Source organism: Anser anser (assembly GCF_964211835.1).
Source record: "Anser anser genome assembly, chromosome: 1".
Taxonomy (NCBI): Eukaryota; Metazoa; Chordata; class Aves; order Anseriformes; family Anatidae; genus Anser; species Anser anser.
Window position 1 is genome coordinate 123,394,346 of NC_139720.1, and position 25,687 is coordinate 123,420,032.

Genomic DNA, 25,687 nt, shown 5'->3' on the forward strand with positions numbered 1-25,687 from the left:
CACTGGCATGATGTCTGACAGACCCCTGTGTGTGCCTCCCCATGTCTTCATGAAAACACTGACTTCCCATATTCTGCGGATGCTCCACTAGCATTGCAATGTAACTGAAGTCCTCATGTCCATGTGTAATTAAAGCTGGGGAAAAGGCATTGTTCAGAGCTTCTTTCCATCTAATATGTAAATTCTCTGCAGAGTTAATAAAAAGGAGAGTGAAAAATAGAGGTACAGTCAAGAACTCACATTTTTCAGGAGGATTTGGAAGAACGTAGAGAATCAATGAGGCATAAAGGATGAAGAAAGGATTTCAGACAGAAAGCTGTAGTAAACAAAGCCTTTCCTCAATGAACGGCAGTCAGATTTTCTTTTAAACTAACTCCAGACTTCTACGGCATTGTACAAAAAGCCCAAGTACTTTCTAAAGTGAAGGAGAAACAATGTTTTTTAAAAAGCCATCATATTTTGCATTTTCAGAATTTTTTAGTTAAAAATTATTGGCTTATTAGTACAAAATAGTAAAATAGCTTAGTTTTCAGGGAAGGGGTGTCATTGTTTTAAACAGCACGAGGGAGTAAATCATGGAAGAAGAACAAAAATCAGAAAGCTTTTCCATCTGTATACAAAACAAGCTACCCAGTGGAAAGGAGGATGGCTTTTAAAGCAGCCTAGATTTGGATGAGAAGGATGGTGTATGAACATTAATAGAACCTGGACTTACAGACTTAAATATGCTAAAGAAATCCTTTTGGGGCTTTATGCCTCGTATTTTAATATGAGGTTTATTTAATAAATATAATAACTGCCATTGGGGAGTAACACGTGAAAAGATCTCTGACAAAAATTATACCATAAAAATATCTGTTTTAAAGTTTGTCAGTTAAACAAGAGCTGTAAAGTATAAGCTTGACCATATATAAGCTTCTCTGTTGTTTTTTCATTCTTATTGTTGGAGGCTTAGTTCCTAGCTGGATGCCACCACAAGCAACCTCTCCTATTTTGGGTGATTCAGGTCTTAATGAAGCAGGGACTGAGAGGTCTGTTTCTGTAGGACAGCTTGGAAGTCACACTGCTGTGATTTTCACTGATTATGACAAAATCATGACTTTTGTCTCTCTGCATCTGTCTCTGCAAAGCTCTATAAATAACTTGTACTTAAAATATGAGGTAGAAGCTCGAAAGAGAACAGGTTGTTGCTTATCGTCCTGATAGATTGTCACAGCCAGATGACCATGGTTTTGTGAAGGAAACAGTGATTCCTGTCACAAAAAATAAACCATTCAGACAGGATCAGTCAGGATCCATTCATATCCTTACCTGTCTTTTAAAAAGTTTTGTCTGTTTAAATTTCTGTTTTCTAATCTTTTTCCAATGAGTTTGTTCAAGCCTTTTTGGCTGTTACCAAAGGGAATCAAGAAACCGTGACCTAATTCCTTGTGTCACCCTGGCTCTAGAGGGTGAATATGTGTTCTGCACATTGTTTCTAACAAATCCTCTGAGTAAATGTTGTTTATTGCTGCAGCATGAAGACTCGGTGAATCTGTTGCTGGATAATGGGCTGACTGATACAAAACATGTTGTGATCTCCCAGTCCTCAGCCCAGCCTTGAAGTGGCTGGACTGTTTCATTTCCCTTGTAAATACCTCGGGTCTTGTCACTGGGTGCGTCTCCTTTCTGGGGCTGATGTGATGCTTGTTCGTGGGAAGGCAAGTGGCTAGAACGGTAACAGTGTTAGATAAACACTCCTCTTCTCATGCCTATATTGACAAAACTTCTCTTGCATACGCTTCTGATGATTTTTGACAATGAAGATTTAGCTGTCATTGCTGTGTCTTGTATTATTTTACAGTTATGGTCAGCACTTGCATTCACTTCTCAGCAGCTATTGGGAAAGTTGCATTCAGTACCAACAAGAAGCAATACGAAGATAACAAAACACTGTCATTTCTCTATTTCTTCTGCTCTCCACAGCTTCCTACTTTTTTTTTTTTTAAAAAAAAAAAAAAAAGAACTTCTCCCTTTTGCTTCTTGTTTTTATTCTTCCTCACCTCTTTGGAGCTGTTTATAAAATTCTGACCTCCATTTGGTTTTCAGCTGCAATTTCTGGTCTCCAAATATTTCCGTCTTGACTTGCTATTCAGATGAAAAAGACTCTTTGAAATTGAAATTTTGAGGTTTGCTTTTGGACAGTTTAAAAAGATCTGTTGCCTATTTTCTATTTTGAATTCTTCTGAAATGTATTATCCAAATTATAAACTAACCTAGCTGTGACACACTTCTGAATGTGTTGTGTTTTTTTTTCAGTTCCAAGGACCTCTTCTTAGATATTTGTTATTTATCTGCTAGAAATTTGAGAACTTGGTGCTTTAGTAGTTGCGAATATGACTTCAGTAAATAACGTATGCCTAAAACTTGACTGTTAAATAATTTATATTTGCTAAAATGTGAACAATTTAGAGAATATTTTCAATTGGTGGAACTTTTTCATTTGAGCATTCGGCCTTCAGACTCATGCTTAGTTTTACATCTCCTTGAATATTGTGATAAGAACATTTCTTGATGTATCCAATAGACATAAAGTAATCTTGCTGTAGAAGGCGGTATTACTACATTGCAATATAAGACAAAAACCCAGACACTTACAAAAATGCCCTAAAAACATTCTGAAATTTCCTTAAGAGTGAATGTATTTCTGAAACAGCTGGGACAGATTTTTTGTGTCCATCTATAGCAGTACATTACATAAGTTATAGACTAGGAGGTGCTGTATTGGCATTAAAAAGAAAGTATGGTTTTGTTTTGAGATGGTCTCAATTATTTTTGCAAATAATAAAAATTAATTTCTGCTATTTTAATGGCTAGAAAGATGAAAGTTGCCTAGTATGTTAGTTGAATCAAATACTTCTGTAAAAGGGAGACTTCTCTCTTCTTGTCTTCTTGTTTTTCTCCCATCTTTTAGCTGTTTTGTAACAAGAACTTAGTAAATGACACTTCCAGGATCAGCTGTTTGCCTTTCCTTTGCTTTCCTGACTTGCAGTGGGAGCGCAGTGGGCTGTGAGCTGCTGGAGAAGCACTAACATCCCAAATCTCAAAGCTACGCTGTTTTCATGCAGCAAGAGTCTTGCTTCAAACCTGAAGAATGATAACTGGCCTCAACTAAGTTTCTTCTGTATCGTTGCCAATAGCTAGAAAGTGATGTATTTCTAAATATGCTCTGACTCCTTTTTGTATTTATTTTGGCACTGAAGAAGTGGAAGTAAATCTTCTAAGTGTGAAGCATCATAAGCAAATAGTGGTACTCTAATGAGGCATAGAGGTAGTACATGGTTCAGTTACCAGCTTTGTCCATTTCCTCAAACCACTGGTTTTCTGTAGGTAGATGAAAAATAACCCGAATTCAAAAATTTGCAATTGCCTCTGAGAGGAACATTCAGCAAATCTGGTCCACTAGGATTTCCCTCACCAGGCAATTAATCTTGCCAGTGATAGATGTGATTAATAACTCATGAGCTCTTTACTACCCAGATCTTCACAGTTGCATAAATCAGGGTTACATTGCATGCTTCCTCTGTTATTTTTCTTCCTGAATGCTTAAAAGAGGTGGAAGCATGGTTAATGAAATACATGTTTTTTTTCTTTGAATATTTCTTTTACTGAGGTAGAATATATTTTCCCGGTGATCAGAGGATGCATCAGCTTTGTTTGTTTGTGACATCCAGTTGTGAAAGCTACCCAGTCACCCAGCGAGGCTGGGCTTCTGAATATTGCCGATCCTTGCTTCAGTCACACTCATTTAGAGAGATTATGCTTTCGCTTCCCCTTTCTCTAACTTCCCATTTAATGCTGAAAATGTAAGACAGCGCCTTTCCTCGAGACACAGATGCTATATTCTGAGGGCAGTGGACAGTTCCTTGGACGCCTGGCTTGCAGCAGCATTCCTGTTTCACCACACAGCTTAAAACTGTTCCAGAGGTGGGAATAAAAACAGGTCGTTTTCTCCTCTAGGATGGTCTTACAGCAGCTTTCAAATGATTTCTTTCTCCTGACTTTCAACCGTTTTTCCCCTATGTAAATACAATTCCCTGTATGTTAGATCTCAGTTATTACGGATGCTACTGATCATCTGCACCCTGCATCGCTCTTACGGCTCTGAAAGCAGTCAATATAATGAGTCCTAATTCTCTGGACTAAGGACTCTGTAACTGGAATGAAAAGGTACAGCTACAAACTCAGTGACACAGATGCTCAGGACAAACTCTTGGGCTTTCTTCAAAATGTCATTCCTTGTTCTAACAGAATTACTGCATTGTGTTGTAGAACTCATAAATTCAGACGCCTCTGCTTGGATAATGTGCGGTATCCTTTTACAACATTCTTTTTCTGTAGTAATTCAGAAAGAGTTTTTAACTAGTTTGAATCAGTCATGAAGGCATTTTTATCTGAATTATTCCCTGGTCCTCGTTTGATTTTCCATAATATATTTACTGGAAGAGCTTCTCTATCTTGAAATTCGAGGGGAAAATTGTAGATTTCTTTGTAACAAAGTACCTGATTATGTTGTAAGTATCAGCAGGGGCATTTATTTAGTTTCCCTTAGGCTGGTACTTCATCTTCTGCTTTACAGCACTTCGAAACCTTCAAACTTTTAAGTCTCCTGTTAGTAGAGTATTGCCTGCATTATGCATCTGGGAAATTCCTTACAGGGCAGCGATAGCCACAATCTACAGACTTGGTGAAAAAAAAAGCTCAGTGATCAATCCTGTATAAACTTTAGTGTGTAGTAAGACTCTGTGATATTGCTGTCATTCTCATTTCTATTCCCTTTAGTATTTTTATTAATTATTCACCAGTTCATTCAGTTAACAGTATGAGAAGACATTAAGTCATATGGAAGGCAACACCCAGCATAACCCTTCTTTCATCCAAATAATTTTCATGAACTTTAAACTCTATATTTACTTAAAGCAAAAATCTTCCTTTAAAAAAAAATGTCTGACTTGGAAGAAAATAACTGATTTTTATGGCACCTTCTTGGTTTGTCTTCCACGCACTTTTCTCATTTGTCAGTTATGTGGGATTTTTTTTTTTTCTTAGAGAAATTGTCATCCCCCTTCATGGGATTGCATTTTTAGCTGTTCACAGAATGATGAAAAGAAAGAACATAGATAGTGTCTGACAGCTTGAACACTTTTCTAAGTCTCTGTCCACTCCTTGTGTGGATTTTAGAGAAAGAAATTTTGAATTATGGGACAATCAGAAGTTAAGAAGGATTAACATATATAGATATAGATATAGATATATTTTTAACCTTCTTAAACTCCTGCAGAGGAGGGATCATGCCATGTAACCCCTGTGGGGTTGCCACTGTTGTCCCAGGTTAGGATGCATCCATCATTCAGTTGCCACGGGGCAGGAGTGCAGTGTTTGAAGAACAGTCAATGGTCTGTCCTTATGCTTGGCATCGTTTCCTTATCCATGTGAAATGATGCATACCGCTTTAGTTCTTGTTCTGGTCACAGAAACACGCCTTTAGAAATGTTTCAGAGCTTAATGGTGTTTTTGGGGAGGTTTCTGAGGTGCTATTAAGCCTCCAGACCAAACTGTCAGAGCGTATTGTGGTTTGCAGGCAAAACTGGAAAAAGTGCCTGTTTTCACAAGCTCAAATAGGAGCAAGTTGGAAAAAAACAAAATCTGGGTCGCTGCTTGTGATGAGTAAGCAGTTAGCAGGCTACTGTCTATGGAGCCATTTTCCCCCCCTCTGGGAAGCAGTAAAGGAACATCAGAGCACCAAAATCCCAGTGCAGGTTATTAGGCCTCCCTTGTGTACAAAGTTTCTGCTGCCAATTACTAATTTTACATTGTTGGACTGTGTTAACCCCAACAAGGTTTCAGTTTCTTACCTTCTGTGCTCTTACTTCTTGGTAGATTTTTTTCATATGGACCATTATAGATCATACTAATCTATGGAGAGTTTTACTGGAGTAAAACTGGAGTTTTATGAAATAGAACAAGCTTAACAGCGCCGTAAAGTCACAGTAGACTGTAGCACCGTAGGCGGTGCTGTCTGAAAGCAGGTAAAACTTATAGCCCCCCAAATTAGTGATACGCACTGCAATTTAATTTTAGAGCTAGACTGTAAATGCAATTGCACATATAAAGAAAGGAGAATGATGTGACCTAATTAATGACAGCAGAGTTGCAAATGAACTCTTGAATTCTGTGTTTTTTTTCTGAATTTTTCTGTGGCCTTCTTTCTGTCTTAATTTTCTCATCTGTGAAATAGGTTGGCCAGGTGGTGTAAGCTTTGATTAGTGTTTGTGAAGTGCTTTGATCGCTCTTTTAGCACTAATTACTACAAGAGTGTATTCATGCTTGGAAGTGAAGAGGCAGTCTGACTTCTGCTAGCAACCATAAAATGCAGGAAGCTGAGGACTGAACCCAGGACACGTTGTACTTGTGCTTCAGGATGGTGCCTGGAGCCCAGCCAGCCTTCTGTTTTATGTGCCCTGGAAGGGAATTAACTGTGAACTCTCGTGATGCAGACAGCCTTTGGGTAATGCTTGTATCACTGTTCTGCATTATATCCGCTTTGTGCAAATCTATGAGCTGTAATCCTACATGGATTTGGATTTAGCAGAACCAAAGGCAGGTGTTATCACAGAGCCTCTACCCCTCCAGTGGCTGCAGGTGTCACATCACAGGAGAGGAGGTCCACTCTGACTGCCCCTAGCAGAGGACAGCCCAAATAAACCTGTTCTGCTTGAAAAAGCTTTGCCTCCTTGTTACTCCTCAACAGAAACTTGCAGGCAGAGTACGACCGTTTGAAGCAACAGCATGATCACAAAGGATTGTCTCCACTGCCGTCCCCACCTGAGATGATGCCAGTTTCTCCGCAAAGTCCCCGCGATGCTGAGCTCATTGCAGAAGCCAAGCTGCTTCGCCAGCACAAGGGCCGCCTGGAGGCCAGGATGCAGATTCTGGAGGATCACAACAAACAGCTGGAGTCACAGCTGCACAGGCTGAGGCAGCTACTGGAGCAGGCGAGTCCTCAGGCCTTTCTTTTTGAGATTTCTGTAGAGCGATTTTCCAAACAGGATGTGAAATGTTATCAATAACAATAACATACCACAAAATCATATCTTTAGAGACTGGTCAGCAAAATATATTGAATTGTTCTGTAGACTGCAAGTGGCAAGTGGTAAAATCACACTTCAGTATTACTTTTTTATTCAGAATTTAAATCATTTGTTTGCATGGATGTATTTACTTGAAAAAAAAAAGAAAATTGTGTGTATTTATTGAATTAATAAAATATATACAGAGATGCAAGGACTTGTGCAACTCTACTGAACTGTTAATAACAATCTCTTCTTTTTTCCTCAATTTTTAGCCACAGGCAGATGCCAAGGTAAATGGTACAACGCTATCGTCTCCTTCTACCTCTTTGCAGAGGTCAGACAGCAGTCAGCCAATGCTTCTTCGTGTAGTTGGCAGCCAGACTTCAGAAACCATGGGTAAGATCACTAAGTTCAGATTGTCATAAAAAATATATGTTCCATTTTCAAAAAAAAAAAAAATCCTTAAAGGCAGAAACTACTCTGCTGCCTTGTTTAGTTCAAGTGAGAATGAAGTAGACATTTGCGATAGTCTTCAATGTCACCTGGCTCTTCATATTCTCATTATTGTTCAGGCTTTTGGTTTTGATCATGATGCACACTGTAGCATGGATATTTTGACATGGAATGCAAAACCGAGCTAGGGCTTGAATTCTGAAAACAAACATAACAAAAAAACTATCTAACGGTTTCATTCAGATTGACTTTCAACTATGAAGCATGACGTGGCTGATTTAAACATACATAGTATTAATTATGGCTAAGAGATCAAATGTACGATTAATCATCCCCATGTTAACTGATGTGATCTTATTTTTAATATGTTGTTGCTCAAGTAGTAGGATAGAGCTGTCACTCTTCAGCAGTACTCATTTAGTGTCTTTTGTAAATATCACATCAGATGTGCTAATAAACGTCATATGAGGTGTGGAGTAAGGTTGAGTAATAATATGCTGTAGATTGAGGTTGGAATTATTATTTCAATGCTTTTAGTAACTGTTCTGCAGCATTTTCCTGATTTCCTGTCTGCTTTATAATATTTATTAGCAAGTGGTAAGCGTTTTATGTTAGTGAAAAAGCAGTCATCCATTGCAGCATCTTTAAGCAAATGTACTTAAATTACTTGAACAAGATAATATTTGAAATCTGAAAATAACATTCAACTTCATACACAAGAATGTATTTAGCGTGCATCAGTGAGAGGCTTTTGGGAAAAGTAGAAGGCTTAAGTGGGAGCTTTTCACTGTGTTTTGTGAAAGAATCTATCCCAGTGAGAAGAAGAATGGGAAGGGATGTTCTTCTTGGTATGAGGACCTGTGGGAGATGCAACTTGTTAAGGAGGTCTGTCTTCCCTCCTGAGTGTGGGTGGAAATGTCAACTTGTGCTGGTATCAAACAAGATGGATTCTATAGGTTCCACCAAAAAAAAAAAAAAAGAAATTGTAGGAAATTAAATATTGAGGATGAGAGTACAGTCACGGGTAACGGGAATTTGATTTGAATCATGTAATTGCATTACTAGTGAGTAAATATTTTACTGTGGAATAATTTGCGTTGACTTTTTGAAGAAACATCATGAATTCCATCACACAAAGTATGCTTATTAAAGTGCTCAAGAAAAAAGGGAAGACTGATTCCCTACCATCGTATTAAAACTCCTTACAGATTCTTTTGCCTTTAGAAGGCCAGGAATACAATAATGTACTTCCTTTCATTTGACTTAATCTAAAATTATTCTAATTTACATTGTGAGACCGGAATAAATTAACATACATATAATCATATAATCTGCTAAAACTTCCTAATTTGAAACAAATCTTTAGACATGAATTGGGTTTTTTTGTTTGTTGAATCGAGACTATGTGGAAGGATGGTGAGATGCTGAATTGTTATCACTATGATCATGTTGAGAGCCAGCAATGCAACAGGGTCAGCAGTATGGAACAGAGTTTATAAAAAGAATTACCAACTGCAGCTAATACAGTTTATTGTCACCTTTCACACCAGAAAGCATTTTTTGTTAGTCTGAGAGGTTTTTAAAGCACAATTTAAAATATTCTAGAATTGTGAATGGAACCAGAATGGTGTCATAAATTGTGCTTTCATACATACATACAGTGGTTTCATACAAGAATCGTGCTCCCGGTAGGGAGGGAGTAATAATTTTCAAGAAAATGCTGAGCATCTATAGGTCTCTCAGGCAATGAGATAATGTAGTGGCAGCTTTCATATGTTTTTCTCTTTGACAGGAGACCTTTTTTTTTTTTTTTTCTTCCTGTCTTTCTGCTTTCTCAAGGAGAGATTGCTGTAAAAAGCTTTCCACCACTGGTGGTGTCCAACCTGTTGGTAAAAGCAGCAGCCCACTCAGAGCCTTACTTGCAAATAGAAGAGCTTATCCTTTGATAACCAGAGACACCTAGGCAAGTTGAAAGGTTCTGCTTCTCTTCTCATAGAGTCCTAATGGGAAGGCCCTAATCATTGACTTTTGCCTCCAGTACTGTAGTGGTAGTGAGGTTCTCTGAGGCTTGTGAGCCCAGAGGTTGTTGCTGAACTTTAATTTATTCAGGTGCCACCAGAACATTTGCCATCCATCCAGCTTTCCAAGCCCCTTATAGAAAGAAATTGGGAAGACTGGTTTGGGTAAAGTGGTAATTGACATCTGAAGATTGCTTGGCTGATGTCTTATTTTATTATGTTATTTACAAGGAAATGCTCCAAAAAATCATCCAAGTGAGAAAGAATAAAAACAGTGTATTTTAAATAAAGATAGAGCAGTCTTCAGGGTAAACACATTTCAAGGTGTATCAGCACTTACCAGGATGTTTGGAAGTCAGTACCTGTTGTCAGTTTGCCACGGTAGTTCTTGGTAGTTCTTTTTGGCCAGGACAGGAGAACTAGTGCCCCCTTCTTTTGAAGAAAAACTTGAAAAACATTAAAACGCCTGTTTTCTGCAGGCTTGCTGATAAGGTACTCAGCCTGGTTAGAAGTGGTAAGACCTTGCTCTAAGTTTTCACCTTGGCATCCAGCAGAGGCTGGAAGGACACTTATTTTGCTAAAGCACCTCTGTTGGTGCAACGCTTGATGCAGAAATAGCTTATGATGTGACTTGGGTTGTTCTGGTCCGTGAACCCAGCACCAGCGGAAAGCTGAACAAACTGCAGCAGTCTCAGCAGCCATTTTTTAGACCATTAAAAGAAGCTGTGTATGTGAATTAAGAGCTTCTTACAGATATTTTAACCCAATTTGTTTACTGGGGTGTGAAAAATAATTCTTGGCCAGTAAATAAGTCTTTTGAAACTCCTAGTCCTAAGGTGAGGCCAACACTACACTGAGTAATATGGAATCTGTGCAGCCCTGAATTGTTCCTTTAGCATCTCTTTTAGTAGACTTCCCACTAGCATGCAGCAGTGGCAAAGTTTAAAGAATCTTAAAGCTAACAGCGAGGTAGCTTATTAGGTAGTTAGCAAGTTAGCTTCTAGGTACTTTATTACTGAAGTTGAGCAGGGCAAGACTTTAGAATAAAGGGTCATTAAGTCATTTTCAAAATAAGGGTATATCTCTCTGTGGTTATTACAACAGGCAAAATTCATTTTCTGTATTAATAGGGATAAAAGAAATCTGGTAAAAGGAGAATCTCATTCTAAGCATCCTTTAGGTGTATTCTCTTTTCAGATGCTTTATTTCTACTAAAGGCTAGGGTCTACAGTAAAATCAACAGATGGATTTTGGTTATCGGAAACCACGACCAAAATAACCCCAGTAAAAATAAAATATATTGAATTTCCCATTAAGCTACTGCCCTATAATCAGGTTATAGAAATTATTCAGTGGGAGAAATGTATTTCGCTTTATTAAACTGCTGCTAAACCCTTTTATGGTACAATTGAATGTTCTTGGAGCGCCAATCTGATGCAATTAAACTGTCAGAAATATTAATACTGATGCAGATGAGAATCTAGGTTTCTACTGATTTATGCAGCTAGGCAAAGCAGCGCTAACATGAATCCAGTGCTATTAGAGAGCTCCTCAGTAGCAGCACTCACAACAGCAATTGCTTTTACCATTAATAGAATAAGAGAAGCTGAAACAAGGAGCATCATTTATAGAACGAAATGTTCCTGGCAGACATTTTGCCCCACTTCTTTTACCACAGCAGGTTATTTCTTAAATCCCTTGCTACAAGTTAAAATTAGGGTTAATTGTTTAAAAATTCATTGTTTAATTTTACTTAAATCCTAACACTTAAAAAAGAAAAAGAGAGAGAAGCATAAGAGGCATAAAGAGTCAACAAAATTCACCTTGATGATTTTCATTGTACACTAAGTAGAAAATGTGTTTAAGTGACCAGCCTTAGCTTTGTGAAGGACATATGCAATAGTAAGGTGTTACCAAATGGCTTCATAGTGGCTTAAATACAGTGGTTTGCACTTGCTTTCCAGGCGAGGATGACCTGCTCAGCCCTCCCCAGGACACAAGCACAGGTTTGGAGGAAGTGATGGAGCAGCTTAACAACTCCTTCCCCAGTTCCAGAGGTAAGCCCAGCCACCCAGGAGCATGTGCCAGTGGAGGAGAGTATTGCACTTGTAAATGAGTCATGGATGTTGTGGGCAGAGCAGAAATTAAAAGTGCTTTCCATTCCTTTATCTTTTCAGGTGTTTGAGTTTGGTTTCAGGTTTTATTTTGCTGTTCTTTGTTTTTATTTTACCAATTGCTGTAGATAAACCTGTCCAGTTTAGAGTGGAGAAGCAACCTGCCCACCTGCCCCTTCTATACCTCAAGTTTCCTCCACAAGTAGCAGTTGCTAGATAAGTGGATGAAACAACATCCTCTTGGACTCTTTTTTCCTTAGCATTTTCTTCTTTCCACTTTTGCTGTGTTCTTCTCACAGCTTCTCTCCTTCAGTCTGTCCTTGCTGATTTATTTTTAATACATCCTACCATATTTTTTCTTCTTGCCTTTTTCCAAGAAGAATGTGGTTCTAAATAATACTGAAGTTCTGAGTCAAAATTCTTGACCTTGTGGTACATAGGTTCTGAGTGATAGAGGAAAAGCAACTGGACTGCTTGATTGGGCAGCATAGGCTGTATATATACAGCCCCAGCATTTCTTCCAGTATTTCCATTTTGGTCATTCATGTTGTTTTCTAAAGAGAGGCATTTGTATTACTGGAATTTTATTTTTTTCAGCCTTTTTTCATTGAGGAAAGGTCTTTTCTGAGCCCAGAGAAAATACCCCGCTGCCAAGAAAAATGACTTAGATTCCTAACAGGAGGGAGGATGTTTGAGATGTTACCTGACTCAGTGAAAGAAGGCTCAGACATAAACCTGTTGGCAGAAGAAAGACCCCATGTCTATTGATAGATACCCTATTGGGTGGGTTTCAGCAGGGGCATAGACAGCCTTCAGGGCCTCTTGCACAGTTAGCACACGTCCCTCAGAAGTTCTGTCACAGCTTCGTGCCTTAACCATCATGCTAGACTTTCAGTGAAGTCAAATTTTCTCCATCCTTTGATTTCAAAGCGAGCTCAGCTCTCACCATGCATCATCTATGAGCAGTGGAAAAGGAGAAGGCAGTATAAACTGTATAATAACTCATGCTACAGATTGAAAGATGGAGTAGTATAGAAAACTACTGTTTAAGACAATCTAATACAATGTATCATTAACTACACTGATCTGCTCCTCAATGTTATATGAGAGGCTGTCATATGTCCAGCCCTCATTTTACCTATTGTATTAACTCTCAGACACAACAGATGAAAAATCTTTGAAATATTGGTATGTAGACAAGAATGGGCATATTCATAAAGTTGCTCTGTACGCGAGGTTTCAGCAGCCAGTACTTTCTTATTAGTGACCATCATTTTTGTAAATACATTCTATTTATGAGACCTTGCATAATTTTATGTGTCTAGCTGCAGACAACCATATGTTAAAATGCTCACACTTCACTGGGGTATCTAATTTGTTATCATAGATGATGACACTGACAAACAGTGTTTCTTCTTAAAAACAAGCTTAGTCTTAAGTAAAATAGGAGCAATTTTCAAAACAACAGTTAATGAGTTATTTAAAATACAGCGGTTCATTTCCTGTGTATGAATAGGTAGAGATCAGTCTCTTAGATACTACTCCCTGCTGTCTGAGAGTAGAAAAGGTTCTTTATTTCCTTAGTGAAAAATAGAAAGCTTCAATAATAAAACTAACAGAATGTACAGTCTAGTCAAAAAAAAAAAGATTTGAAATGTGTAACATTAGTTAATATTTTAGTTCAAAAATTTAAGCTATAATTTCATATTTGCATTCTGGTGATGCAAAATGTGGTAATTTCAATATGGAGAAATAATACATTTCCTGATTTTTTTTCTTCATTCGGTAACTGAGTTAAAAGTGGATTATGTGATCATAAATATCCTTCAAAGAGATTGCAAGAAATACATTCGGTACCAAGAAATGGTGAAGTGAAAGTGGTAAAGTATTTGGTGGGACAATACCCTGCTGAGACAAATGAAAACAAATTAGAGTTAGTATGTTCAGCTAACAATTTATTGCCACAGATAGTGCTGATTCGGAGAGCTCTGTTTTCCCACTGCTTATAAATATGATACCTTTATTTTTCTGTCCTTGGACTCTACAGCAGAGAGACTCCTCCACAGTACTTGGCCTCTGGATTCTGCAAGCCCTCCTGTCCGTGAAATCATATATCACTCATATCAAGTTTTCTAAAACACAGCTGCTGTTTGTTCCTGCTTTCCTGCCTGACTAGCAGCTGTAGAGGACAAAACCATTTTCTAGCAGAAAGAGTCTGGCAAAGTCAGGCTTCCTACAGGACTCTTCCCCATGGCCTGACCAAACCACTTCTGGGCTTTGCAAGAATCTGCCTCTTCCCCTCTCTTTGGCTACTACACAGTAAGATTGGTCCATATGGGAGAAAAAGCTGTTCACTTCTTGTGACTTGAACCTTACAGTTTGGGCTGAAGAGATTAGTGCCACATTTAATTGGGTTTCTTAGTTCTTCATTATAGTTTTGGATTCATTTGCATGAATGCTAGGTTTATATAACTGTTTTTGATTGAAGAACAGGAAAGGTCAAACCATCTATGGAAAAAAAAGTAGTTTGTTATACAACCAGTGCAAATGGCTTTCCAGTCACTGGTTGTTGTAGAAGGCTGCTGACATTGTCAGTTTTGCTGAGACCTCGTGGAAACTTCAATAATGAAATTTTCTTCTACTCTCATTTTAATAAGTGATGTTCTCAGTTGAATATCGTGATATTGCATAAACAAAGCTTACATCCACAGATGATTTGCCACAGCCTCATTTAGGCCATCATTATGAGAAGATGCCATCCGTATGCAGTCAGATTCCACAGGTATCAGGGATCCTTCTTGGGATTTACAAGACTGCAGACAGGAGAAAAGGAAGCAAGGCTGATTGGTCCCAAGAAAACACTGGAAACACATCTTTATCTTGGGTTTCCAATCTGTAATAAAGCATTGAAGTGTAATTGCAAAAGAGTTAAAGCAGTGGCAAGGCAGACTGAAAAGAGAGCATAATATAAGGATTCAGAAGTGGTGGAAGTAGCATTTTATTTCTTTGTATTACAGGTTGCATTGAATGTCAAGCCACTTACACATATTCAGGAAAAAGAACAATAAACCCAAATGAACAATAAGCACAAATGTATAAATATTAAATTCTCTTAAATTAATTCTTCTTTTTAAGTAGAATTAAAAAACCGTCTGATGCAAGAAACACCGCCATCCCAGATTGGCATTCATAAGTGTGTTCTGTTAGAGTAACTCAAAAAATATTACTTGAAAGATGAATTCAGGCTACATGGATTAGTTGCTACCACCTATAACGCATACTGTCTTTAGGAATTAAAACTATCAGGAAGATAGGTTGAAAGTCCAATATTGACTAGTATTAGAAATAATTTTTTTTATTTCTATACTAATGTAGAAAGGGCAGTCAGCTGTGATATTCATAGACTATGCTCTGAAGAGCTACAGAGGACATTGTGCACACATCAAAACCTACCTAGACTGAAAATGAAAAGAGAATAACAAAATGAAATCCAGGAAGGGAAGGACATCCATCTATATAGCTTGAAATTTGAATCAGTTGAAGAAATCTGGGGATGTATTTAAAGACCTGGGAAGTTATCAGCAGTACATTAAACATTGTTTTGCTTCGTGGCCTGTAAAAATAAGCATGTTAAATTTTAAGCTGAATGTCCAACTCCAGCATGTCACAGTGTAGGGAGTGATACTGCTTTTGAATAAGGAATATAATTCTGGGTATCAGTGCCATGAGGATAACAACAAATTGGAGGAATGCAGAACAAGATGACAAGAGCAAACTGGATGCTGAAGGCTTTGGTTTATGAGAAAAGTTCAAAGAGCTGAATAAACAATGAATACAGAAAAGGAGAGAATTTCTGTGCTTGGGTGAACCGAAATGTAGTTGAACATCACAGGATAGAAATTAAAATCAATGTTTAGTCTAAATATCATCAAAGCCATTTGAAGATTAAGCTTTGATCATGTTGCAAAGTAGTTTTCTAAAACAAATAAAGCTTTTATTTTGGACTTCTGAAACAAAGCAATAAAATTTAGTAGTAATTAATTTTCACTCACCTGGAGATAGATTTGTTTTGATTATGATATTTTCCAAGCTTTTGATACTCAGAGATGTTTTAAAAGAGGCATCAAGACTTCATAGCATTCATTTTGAATGCATTTTAAAGAAGCATGCCTTAAACAAATCGTATCACAGCTCTTTGTAAACAGATCTCAGATGAAATGTCTTGTGTTCCTACATACCTTCTATTGTTGCTTTTTTTTTTCTTCAGTTTAACCTCTTGACAGTTCTTAGCATTTCCTAAGTAGCGCAGGACCTCCGTGCTCCTTGCATAGCTGACTGTTGGTGCTGAAAGCTGTTTGATTTCCATAGAGGAAAATTCTGCTGAATACCTGATGATTGCTGTCCTTAAGGAGTTTTTCTTTCCTTTAAATCTGTGAGGTTTCCCATCCATTCCTCCTTTACTTTGCTGCTCCCAGCAAATTCACAACTACTGCAGCTGCTTCAAACAGCTGCTGTGCTAACTCAAAACAGATGTCAAAGCCAGAGGTCTGACATTTAGTGGAAATCTACTATTAAATACCACCTCAGTGGTTTATTTGACCCTAGTAGATAATGGGCCACAGAGGAAAACATTTTCACACTGTACTTGTGCCCAAGCTACTAAATCTCCAGGGAATTAGTTCACAGTTAGAAAGTAAGATTGGCAGGACACTATTTTTAAACCCAAATTCATCTCTTCTGCAGCATTGAGGATAAACAAGTTGTGTAGTTTCAGTTGGATCTTATGGTGAAGCAGACTGTTTTGTGGTTACAGTTTTGTGGCAAATGCTTTTTATGAATGAAACCCAGAGGTGAATTTAGGGACAGAAATTCTCGAGTTACTGAACTCAGTGAGAGAGCTCCCCATGATTTCAGTGCAGAGCCCTTGCTTGTGGAAGTGGGAGCAGTGAGGTGGTTAGAAATGTGACCGTGATGGTCTATGTCTAGCTAAATGTCCCTGACATCACATGGAAACCTTTGGAGAGGGATCAGCACTCACCGTAATTATTTAGCTTGGTGCTGCTTAATACAGTGTTGTCTTGTGCAGTGAAATTACAGGATCTCACAACAATAAATAAATGGCACTAAGGAGGTTTTGTTTTATTTTTATTTCATTCACATCAAAGCATGCCAGACACATTCTCTTCTCTCAGTCTTGCATCAGCCAGGCTCTGTCACTCTGTTGTGAACGGGACTAACGTAAGTGGGACTAGTAACTTTGATCACGGCAAATAATGGAGTTTCTTTTATTCTGGCAGCAAAACGTCTCATGACTCAGGTTTTTCTTTCCTGATTTACTGAATCACAAGAAGAATACACTGGAGTAATTACACTGCACAGACTTCTGGAAATACTCTCCTAGTTGAGCTAGCCTGGCCTCTTCTGGAGTGTATCCCCTTCCTCTGTGCTATGGTGTAGATATGGTATATATACCACAGCAGTTAGCCCAGGTGGCTGAGATTCCTTATCCCTCTGTGATTCTGTAGCTTCCTGATCACTCAGGATTATCTGCCTGTGGCAGAGTGCTGTACTGTAGTGGCTGAGCTGCTCTGCAGAGTTCTGCAGTAGTGATGGGGAGGGCTCGACCTTATCTGATTTTTAATACTCAGTCCTGATGTAAACTGAGAATACATTAATGAATGACACAAACCTTCAATCAACTTTTTTTTTTTTTTTAAATGCTGTTTGCAGGTCTCTCCCCTCTGCAGCCTGCCCTTCTCCTGCATTGTGTCTGAGAGGAGCAGTGCAGTAGTGCTCTGTGCTTTGATGTGAAACTGCATAGGTGCATGAAGTTGTCATTAGTGCCTGTGCTTTCAGGTTTGATTTGGTAGTTCTCTGTATAACTTTGTGGGTGATGCAATGTCATGCAGATTTCCAAAAAAGGAGAAAAAAAAATGACTCCTTTATTTTGGGAGGGGAGGAAATCTTGAATTGGGCAGGAGCAATACATATCAGGCACCCGTGCATTGTGTCAGTATTGTGATGTCTCAAAGAATACAAATTTTCAGAACTGTATACATTTGTATACAAAGAAGAAAATAAAGTAAAATCCATTAAATCCTTTTTAATCTTCTTCCAAAAGAAATTAGCTGTTACTGTAGTAGCATTACTCTTTGTTGCATTCAAGAAATTCTAGGATGATCGCTCACCAGCAGTTTAGTGTGGAGCAGAGCTCTCCCAGTTACCTTTAAGTCCATTCATTTTCAGGTGGAATCCAGTCTTTCCTTCTCACATAGATATTTAAACTAGGCACTGAGTAGCCACAAATTTAGATGCTCGTGCAGACAGGGTAGGCATCTCTTAAAAGCTCCAAAAGGATCTAGCATTTTGATGTAGGCAGTTCTTCCTCTCCTCTTACCCAAGCCTCCCTCATGCTCCAGGACTTTCTCACACCCGTGCTGCAGTTTCTGGAGGTCTCAGGAAGACCACTGACTGATCTAAACCTTGGAGCTCTTCCTAAGAATAAGATCAAAGTGTGCAAAGGGTTTTATATCTTCATTGTCAAGGCTTTTCTGTTACATGATTTCTGTCAGTGAGGGGTTCTCTTCTTCCCTCCTAGGAGGCATTTTTGAGCATTTGTGGCTCCCGATACAGACACCTGAGTAGGTTGCAGGGTGTGTAGGGACTCAGTTAAGTCGTCTTGCTGAGTTAGGCAGGCCTGCAAGGCAGGCTGAGTGATCTGCAGCTGGGTCTTCGGTGGGTTTTAGCCACAGAAGTCCCATAGCGAGGACCTAGGTGGAAAGGAACAGACCTTTCATTAATAAAGCTGTCTAGTCAGAATAGCCTGAAATTCCACAGGGAGGTAACAGCCTGTGAAGAAACAGGACGGATAAAACTATGGTAAGTCCTCAAAACTGAAGCTACACCTCTGCCAGCAGTCAAGCTTGCCCTAGTACCTCTGTGCGGCACCGTCTGTGTGCAGTACAGATTTAATCTGAGTCAGGGCTCCTCTTAAATCCAGAATAAAATCCCACATCCAGAACATGACCTAGAATCTAATATTACTGCTGTTTTTATTATCATTTCTGATAGTAAGTATGTTATAAGGAAGAGAGAGAAGGGAAGGAAGGGAATAAAACCTTTTCTGTTCTATAAATGATAACCTTCACTGTGAAGGCCCTTCACAGGTTATGCCAGCCTTTTCTATCACTTTAATTTTGTGTTTGAATAGTGGCTCCAACCTGTGACTGGTCAGTGATGCCACTCACTGTCTCTGTCCTCTCCTCCTCCCCATTACTTTCTTTGTTCAGCTTTTCTCTGTTGCTGACACTTGTTCTCCTCCTTGTAAAATACCTGCAAAGTTATTTATCATCTTCTATCCCTGCCCTCTATGCAGGCCACAACACCTACAAAAAAAACTCAACAGCAATTAGGTCACTGTTATGCTGACTGGTGTGTTCTCTCTCACACAGCTTTCTCTCTCCCGGTTGTCTCGTACATTGTTTACAATTACATTTTTTACAGCAGCTCTGGGACAAAGATCATCCTCTTTCTTGAACAGCATCTACCTCACAGATTCTCTTGCCTAAGACTCACAGTCTGGTGGTACCAGTGCTCCCAGTAATGCACCAGTGGCAGTGGAGCACTGCTTGTGGAGGCAGCGAGTGCTTTATTGTCACTTGTATTGACATACGGGGGGGGGGGGGGGGGGGGCTGTTCCTGCTGTCAATTTTCACCTGGCTTTCTTTTTTAAAACAAGTGCACTACACTAAGTGATTGAGAAGAATCTGTTTGATCAAAGAATGGCTTCTGTACAACTTCCTAAGAGGCATCTTTTCAGCTAAAGTCATTATTGCCTGCTCCGTTTTGTTCTTGCAGCTTAAAATTGTTGAGAAACTCTCCCTTTTTTTACCCTTTACTTGATTTTTTTCCCTTCTTTGTGCCTCTGCTCCCCCCATTTTTACAATGCATGCAAATCAATTTGCTAGAAATATCATCTGTAGTACATTTATCTTGAACATGAGAATAGTGATACTGCAGCCTAATAGCTTGAGAGGTAAAATAAGTGTGTGAACATGTGTATATATGAATGTATATGCAGATATATATGTAGGCAGTAATAAAATGTAATGTGTCTGGATAAATTAATTTTGAAGTTGGGAAGCATGATTTTACCACCAATACTAATTAGCAGAAGTACTCAAATTGATGAAATTTGCATGCCCAGAATGTGAATTTAGATTTTCTCTGTCATCCTTATCCTCAACTGAAGGGGTTGTATGTCAGTTTTAGTGGTTTTCTCAAGTGTTTTTGCTAAGTTAAAACCAAACAGCAGATTACAGAACTCTCCTTGAATAAATCAGCCCAGAATTGTCAGTGGATTTCAATGTACTTGCAATCTTTGTTTAAAGCAGAAATGCAGTTATTTAATATTAAATTCCTAAATCAAAACTGAAGTGTCTCTTACAGTGTAAAAAGTATATTCGCGTGTGTTGTTGTGTTTTGGTTTTTTTTTTCTGATATTTCTTCCACTTCCTCTCTCTGTTCCTAAAGGAAGAAATGCCCCTGGAAAGCCAGTGAGAGAGGTTAGTGAGATGCAAGCTCACTGCCATGGCTTCTGTTTGTCACATCTTGCTTTCTGTGCCCAGCATGTGTGTGACAGCAGCACGGGTTCGCTTGGTTTTGTTGAAGAGCGGGGATTGTCTTCTTGTCGTTTTGGTTTTGTTTGATTTTGCTGAGTGCATTCCCCATGTGTGCTCTAACAGTACCGTACCTCTCAACTCTCCACGGAGACAGTGTTAGCCCAGAGACGTGCCTTCTCTTACATCCTCCCAGAGATGGAAATTCAGGAATGGGGAGGAGGAAACAGTGCATTGAAATTAAACCTTTGTATGAAAAATGTGTGCAGTGAATAATGCTGCTGCCATTGACTTATATTCTGTCATTCTCGTGTGTGAACAAAACAGCAAGACCCATGTCTCTTGCTGTTCTGCTTACATACTTAGGATTTTATTTGCATACATGTGCCAGTATACCAACCATGTAATGAAATATTTTCTTTCCTTTTTCCTTAAAACAGTGAGAGTTGAGAGGTATAAGAGATTGGGGTGTATTAATGTACTGATGTACTGTTGCACAGTGAAGAATGCTACTAACACTCGCCAGCTCCACAGCGTTGTATTCAGCGATGTAAACGGGCAGCGGCTTTCACTGCACTTTGGACGTGGTTGGTTTGATGCAGAACAGATTTCAGAATTTGTACGTTGCTGCTTGTTCACAGAGGAAAATGTTTTGCGCCGTGTTGTCACAGTACCTTTTAAAGGATTTCCAACGAGCCTTTATTTTCCCTCTTCAAAGCTGCTCTTCACTCTCCAACCAGAGACAACGTTTGCAAGATGAATTCCTAGGGAACGTTATTAATAAAGATAAAATATTCAGAGACTGCCCGAGTGCAATTGCAGGTAGCTGTGAAATGACCTTTCCTGTACAGATGTTCAGCGTGGATGAGGCTGAACCCAGTTTGCAAGCACCCGCTGTCACAGCGGGGCGGGCTCACGAGGAGGCACTACGCTGGGGTTTTGAGTCGGGCTGCTCTGAGCCCCCGGCCAGCCACACGCTGCTCCAGAGAAGCTAGGATTTGTTCTGCCACTGTGCCCTGAAGTACAGTGGTTCTCTGCGTATGCAGCTTGCACGGGTCCAGCTGTTTTGAGGAGTGAGATCCTCAGTGCAGATGAAGTCTGTCCTGAAATGTCAGATCCTTTCATATGGATCAAAAAAGGGTGCTTGGCATGTCTTCAGACTGCACCAGTTCAGAAATTGCATGGAACTGATTTCGTATTCAGTCCCTCACGTTCGGTCTGAGAGTTGTTCTTCAACTGAGCAAAGCAGGTTGTTGATTTCCATTATCCTGGTTCACGTTTATTCATACTGTTCAGAAAAAAGAAAAGGTTCTGCTGCTGAGGACATTTGCTACAATTAAAAATATAAAAGGTTAGAAAAATGGACATGTTTTTACCTGATCTGATTCCAGCAGCATAACCCTAAAAATGTTGACTTCTTCGGTGAATTGCTTACTGCTCTCCAGTGGTATTTGTGCTCACTGGCATTGCCAGAGGGTGCTTAGTAACTTGCAGACCTGAATATAAAACACAATTCTGCGTGCCCGTGAAGTATATGAGCTAAGTTACAGAACAGCTTTTGCTTTATGCGTGAACCCATTTGTGCAACGTCAGATCATGCAGTTATAAACCCACTAGGCCAGGTTTTGATCCCATTACTCACATTAGGTATTGTCTTTGTGTGTAATCCCATGGATTTCATGGCATTACTCGATATGAATAAGGGTATCAAAATCCACGCTACCAAGAGGAAGGATTTCTCTTTGGTGGGGGAAGGGTTACAAATCTGGGCTGCTGAAAAGAAACTGCATTGTGCTGGGGTTTCTTAATTTACGTTCTGTCCACTCTTTGGAGTCTGAATGCTCCACATTTATTTCTGTGACAAGCTGTACTGTGAGATTGATATTCAATTACTTCGCCCTCACCCAAGGGCCTTAATTCCAGTATAGCCTCTAAAGCAAATTCAGCAGATACGAGGCACATCATTCTGTGTGCAACCAAAAATGATGTAGCTAGTGTCTGCAGAAAGAGGAATCTCCTGCTTTCAAAGCAAATGCACCTGTATTAGTATTCCCTCCATTTTATGTCTAAGCTGACACTGTCCATGCCCATGTTGAGTGTTATTGCTGCATTTCAAAGACTGTGCTAGTAGTTTTCTTAAATAACGTCTTCCAACCTTTCAGTGCCTGAAGCATGGATAAAACTTCTTCAGCTTTAATGTGAAAAAAAAAGAAGAATGGAATTAATGCCTTCTTTTGTGGAGTCGTATGAAAAATATTAATAATAATGAGTGGGAAGCTATGATATATATTTTTCTAAGTGCTTTGGGGACAGTACTTTTCTCATTTGCTTCTTAATTAAAAATGTCAGTGTCTTACTTTTCAATCTCACAAAGGACAAGAAAGCAAGTATTCAATAAGAAAAAGCAGAGCTATATAGAAACAGTGCATTTGAGCTCTTAGAAGAGGGTGTATTTGTTACAGGTAGAGTACCAAGAAATTACTGCGTATGTTGTTTTCAACTACTTGCAGTCTTTATTGTCCTACTGCTACTCCCATGTGCAAGAGAAGCAAAATCCTAACTGCCCCATAGCACTTATCCCGGATATTTTTCCCTGCATCAGTCAAAAGGTTGCTCAGGTCATGAGAGCCACAGGAAAGGGGCTCAGAAACCAGAGTGCCCCAGAGCAAGGGCAGCCTGCTCCAGGTCGGTGCTGCCTGCCTGCAGCCCGGCTGGCTGCCTGCAGAGGATTCGCGGAAAACCTGTGAAATACCGTACTCCGCCGTGCAGGTCACTTTGCAGCGGGTGAGGAGTCATGAATCTAAATTAGACCACCTGTCCAGTCTGCCTCTGGTTCCATTGCAAGGAGGCGTAAGGTAAAAAAAGAAGGACTTTTATTTTGTGCTGCAAAACTGCTCTTGGGCTGGTGATGTCCTTAACGCTGAGGTAGTTCGCATGGTGAGCACCTCTCAACGTGTAATGCAAAGCAGTGCGAGGTCCTTAAAAAGCCCAAACCCAAAGCATGGTAGACATCATTAAATAAATACAGAAGCACCTAAAGTGACTGCGTGTTGGAAGGCTTGATTTTGGCAGCTTCAGAAAGACTTAACGTGGAAGCTGGTAGGCTCGGTGTGGACGCCCGCCCCCATTAGGGATGGCCACAGGGTGCGGAGCTGGCAGGAGGACGTGTGTAGCAGCCCCCGGGCCCCCCGGCTCAGAGCTCTGCTGTTTGATTCACATCCAAACCACATACGAACCGCTGGCAGTGTGGAGGTGCCTGGCTGAGGTTCGTGGCGAGTGGCAGGAGCAGAGCGGCGCTGCCTGTCTGCGCTGCTGCCCCGCGTCCTCCCCTCCAGGCGCGGTGCGCTTCACGGCCCAGCTGCTAGCGCGCACTGCAGTCGGCGGAGGGTTAGGATCGTGCCCTGGGTGCTGAGCTCGGATGGCTCAGGAGGAGGCACGCGATTGTTCGGCTTCTCCGCAGAGGAAGTTGTGGCCCGTGATGCAGGGAGAACGTGGAGTTAGGTCTGCGTGATCGTCTCAGCCTCACCCCCTGCAGCTTTTGTGCAGGGAGATCAGACTAAAAGCGTGGTTATTTCACAAATAACAGAGAAATTAATAGAGAAAAGAAGAAAGCATTAGCATACGTTCCTGTAATTTGTATGCATTAAAAGTATTTAATCTAGGGATCTCTGGATCCGTTAGGTCTTCTTGGCCTGTGTTTTAGTTGCCTGAGCGATTCAGCATTTTGCACCTACTGTGGCAGACTTCTGGAAGACTTTCATATTTTCTTTTGATTGAAGATTTTTTTGATTTTATATTTTCTTTCTAGGTGTAGACTCTTTCTATAAAATCAGCTTGCTTTTGTTATCTTCACAGCTCTGTGTCTGATAGAACAAAATAATATTAACTAATACTATTTTTTTCTGAAGATGGGCTTTAGCAGCTCGAGTTGCTGTAAATCCATGGAAGGGTGATCACTCTTCCTGAGCTGGAAATGAGTGGTGTTGGAGTCCCTGAAAAGTCCTGGAATCCCATCACTGTTCCTAGAAATAACAGATGGCAATGAACCCGAATGAGGGATCATGATCCCACAGGCAGTGTTGCCTCCTGCTGCTGGTTAACACTTTGCAGCTCCCAGCACCCTCCTGTCTGGTGTCTGTGGGCTGCTGCAGGTGAGGAAGAAGCGCATTTAAAGCCTGGAGTCTGCTTGAAAGTAGCTTGCAGGGTCAGTATGGATGATTTGTAGGGATGATGCAGGTTACCCAGGTTACACCAGCGTTATTTTGATACGGCCTTGATACCCCATGCTATAAATATACTTAAGCATATCAAAGTTTCTGGAAAGTAGAGCAAAGCAGCGGCAGTGATGTTTCAGTCTACCTGAGAATCTCTCACCTAAAATTACTGCTTTCCTATGACTGTGTCAGATTTTCCCTTTCTGTGGTCAAATTTCCTGGACTGTTCTCAGCCAGAGATCTATAATAGAGGTAGATGAAGATTAAGGACCATTACTAGAATTGCTTATGAAAGTTTATGCTAGCATTTAATTACAGCCTGCCTGGTGCAATGAAGAGATATTATCCCTTCCATCTAAAATAAATGTGGTAGCACACATTTACTTTAAAGTAAGCTATATTTTGACCAAAACTTGGCAGCAATTTTTCATATGCTCTTACTTGACAAGCTGATGAGTAAATTAGAAGGTTTTGCTTAGGATGAATAGATGGCTCTACATTAATGATTTATATATGAAATTACTGTCTGATGCATCTATTTCTCTGTACATTAGTGCAAGTAGATTAGAACCAAGTGTTTCCTTTTATTGATACCAGACACAGTGCCACGCACAGCACAGCTCACTGTGAAGCTGGCAGCTTGTTGAGTAGTTACCATTTAGATGTGACATAATTTTGTGGAGTGAAAGCTACATTCAAAAAAAAAAAAAAGTAGTATTTGAATGTAAAAAGTGGTGGTAGTAGTTCTCCGGGAGAAACAAGCTTCTCTGGATATTTCTTAGGTCATCTGTTTTCTATTCCGTACATGCTGGTGAATGTTGACTAACATCACTCCAGGCTCCTGTGCGCTGTCGAAATGCCAACCACAATCCTCGAACATCTGGAAGGGAACGGGCATTTCTTCCAGCTTGTGTTGGCGAGCTTGGTTTGTCCCACAGGGAAGCATCGTTCCTGTTGTTAAAGATGACAGTTGTGGCAGGAGGGACAACAGCGGTAGGTGGGCAATGTTAACAGTCAGGCTCTTGCACCGTATAGGTAGTGACTTGCATGGGAGGTGTATCTGGGATGTCCCGGTCACGTCCTGTCTTCGTTTGGGTGCTGCTTTCTCCTGGACCATGGCAAGCACTCAGCGCTTAGGCTAATGCAAAGTGTGCCCGA

At 39.9% G+C, this 25,687-nt stretch overlaps 1 protein-coding gene across 30 annotated transcripts in view; it reads left to right on the top strand.

Annotated features, from left to right (window-relative positions):
• The window catches only part of DMD (dystrophin), a 1,241,706-nt gene that overhangs the window by 1,212,046 nt on the left and 3,973 nt on the right, over nt 1-25,687 (top strand). For 25 of the 30 annotated variants that reach the window (XM_083850706.1, XM_083850697.1, XM_083850695.1 and 22 more), the window contains 3 exons: nt 6,791-7,034; nt 7,385-7,508; nt 11,548-11,640. In XM_083850706.1, the coding sequence (XP_083706832.1) occupies nt 6,791-7,034; nt 7,385-7,508; nt 11,548-11,640 (461 nt within the window). Of the gene's footprint in view, nt 1-6,790; nt 7,035-7,384; nt 7,509-11,547; nt 11,641-20,229; nt 20,262-25,687 lie in introns of all 30 variants that reach the window. The other 5 variants (XM_083850723.1, XM_083850726.1, XM_083850721.1 and 2 more) reach the window with 1 other exon arrangement.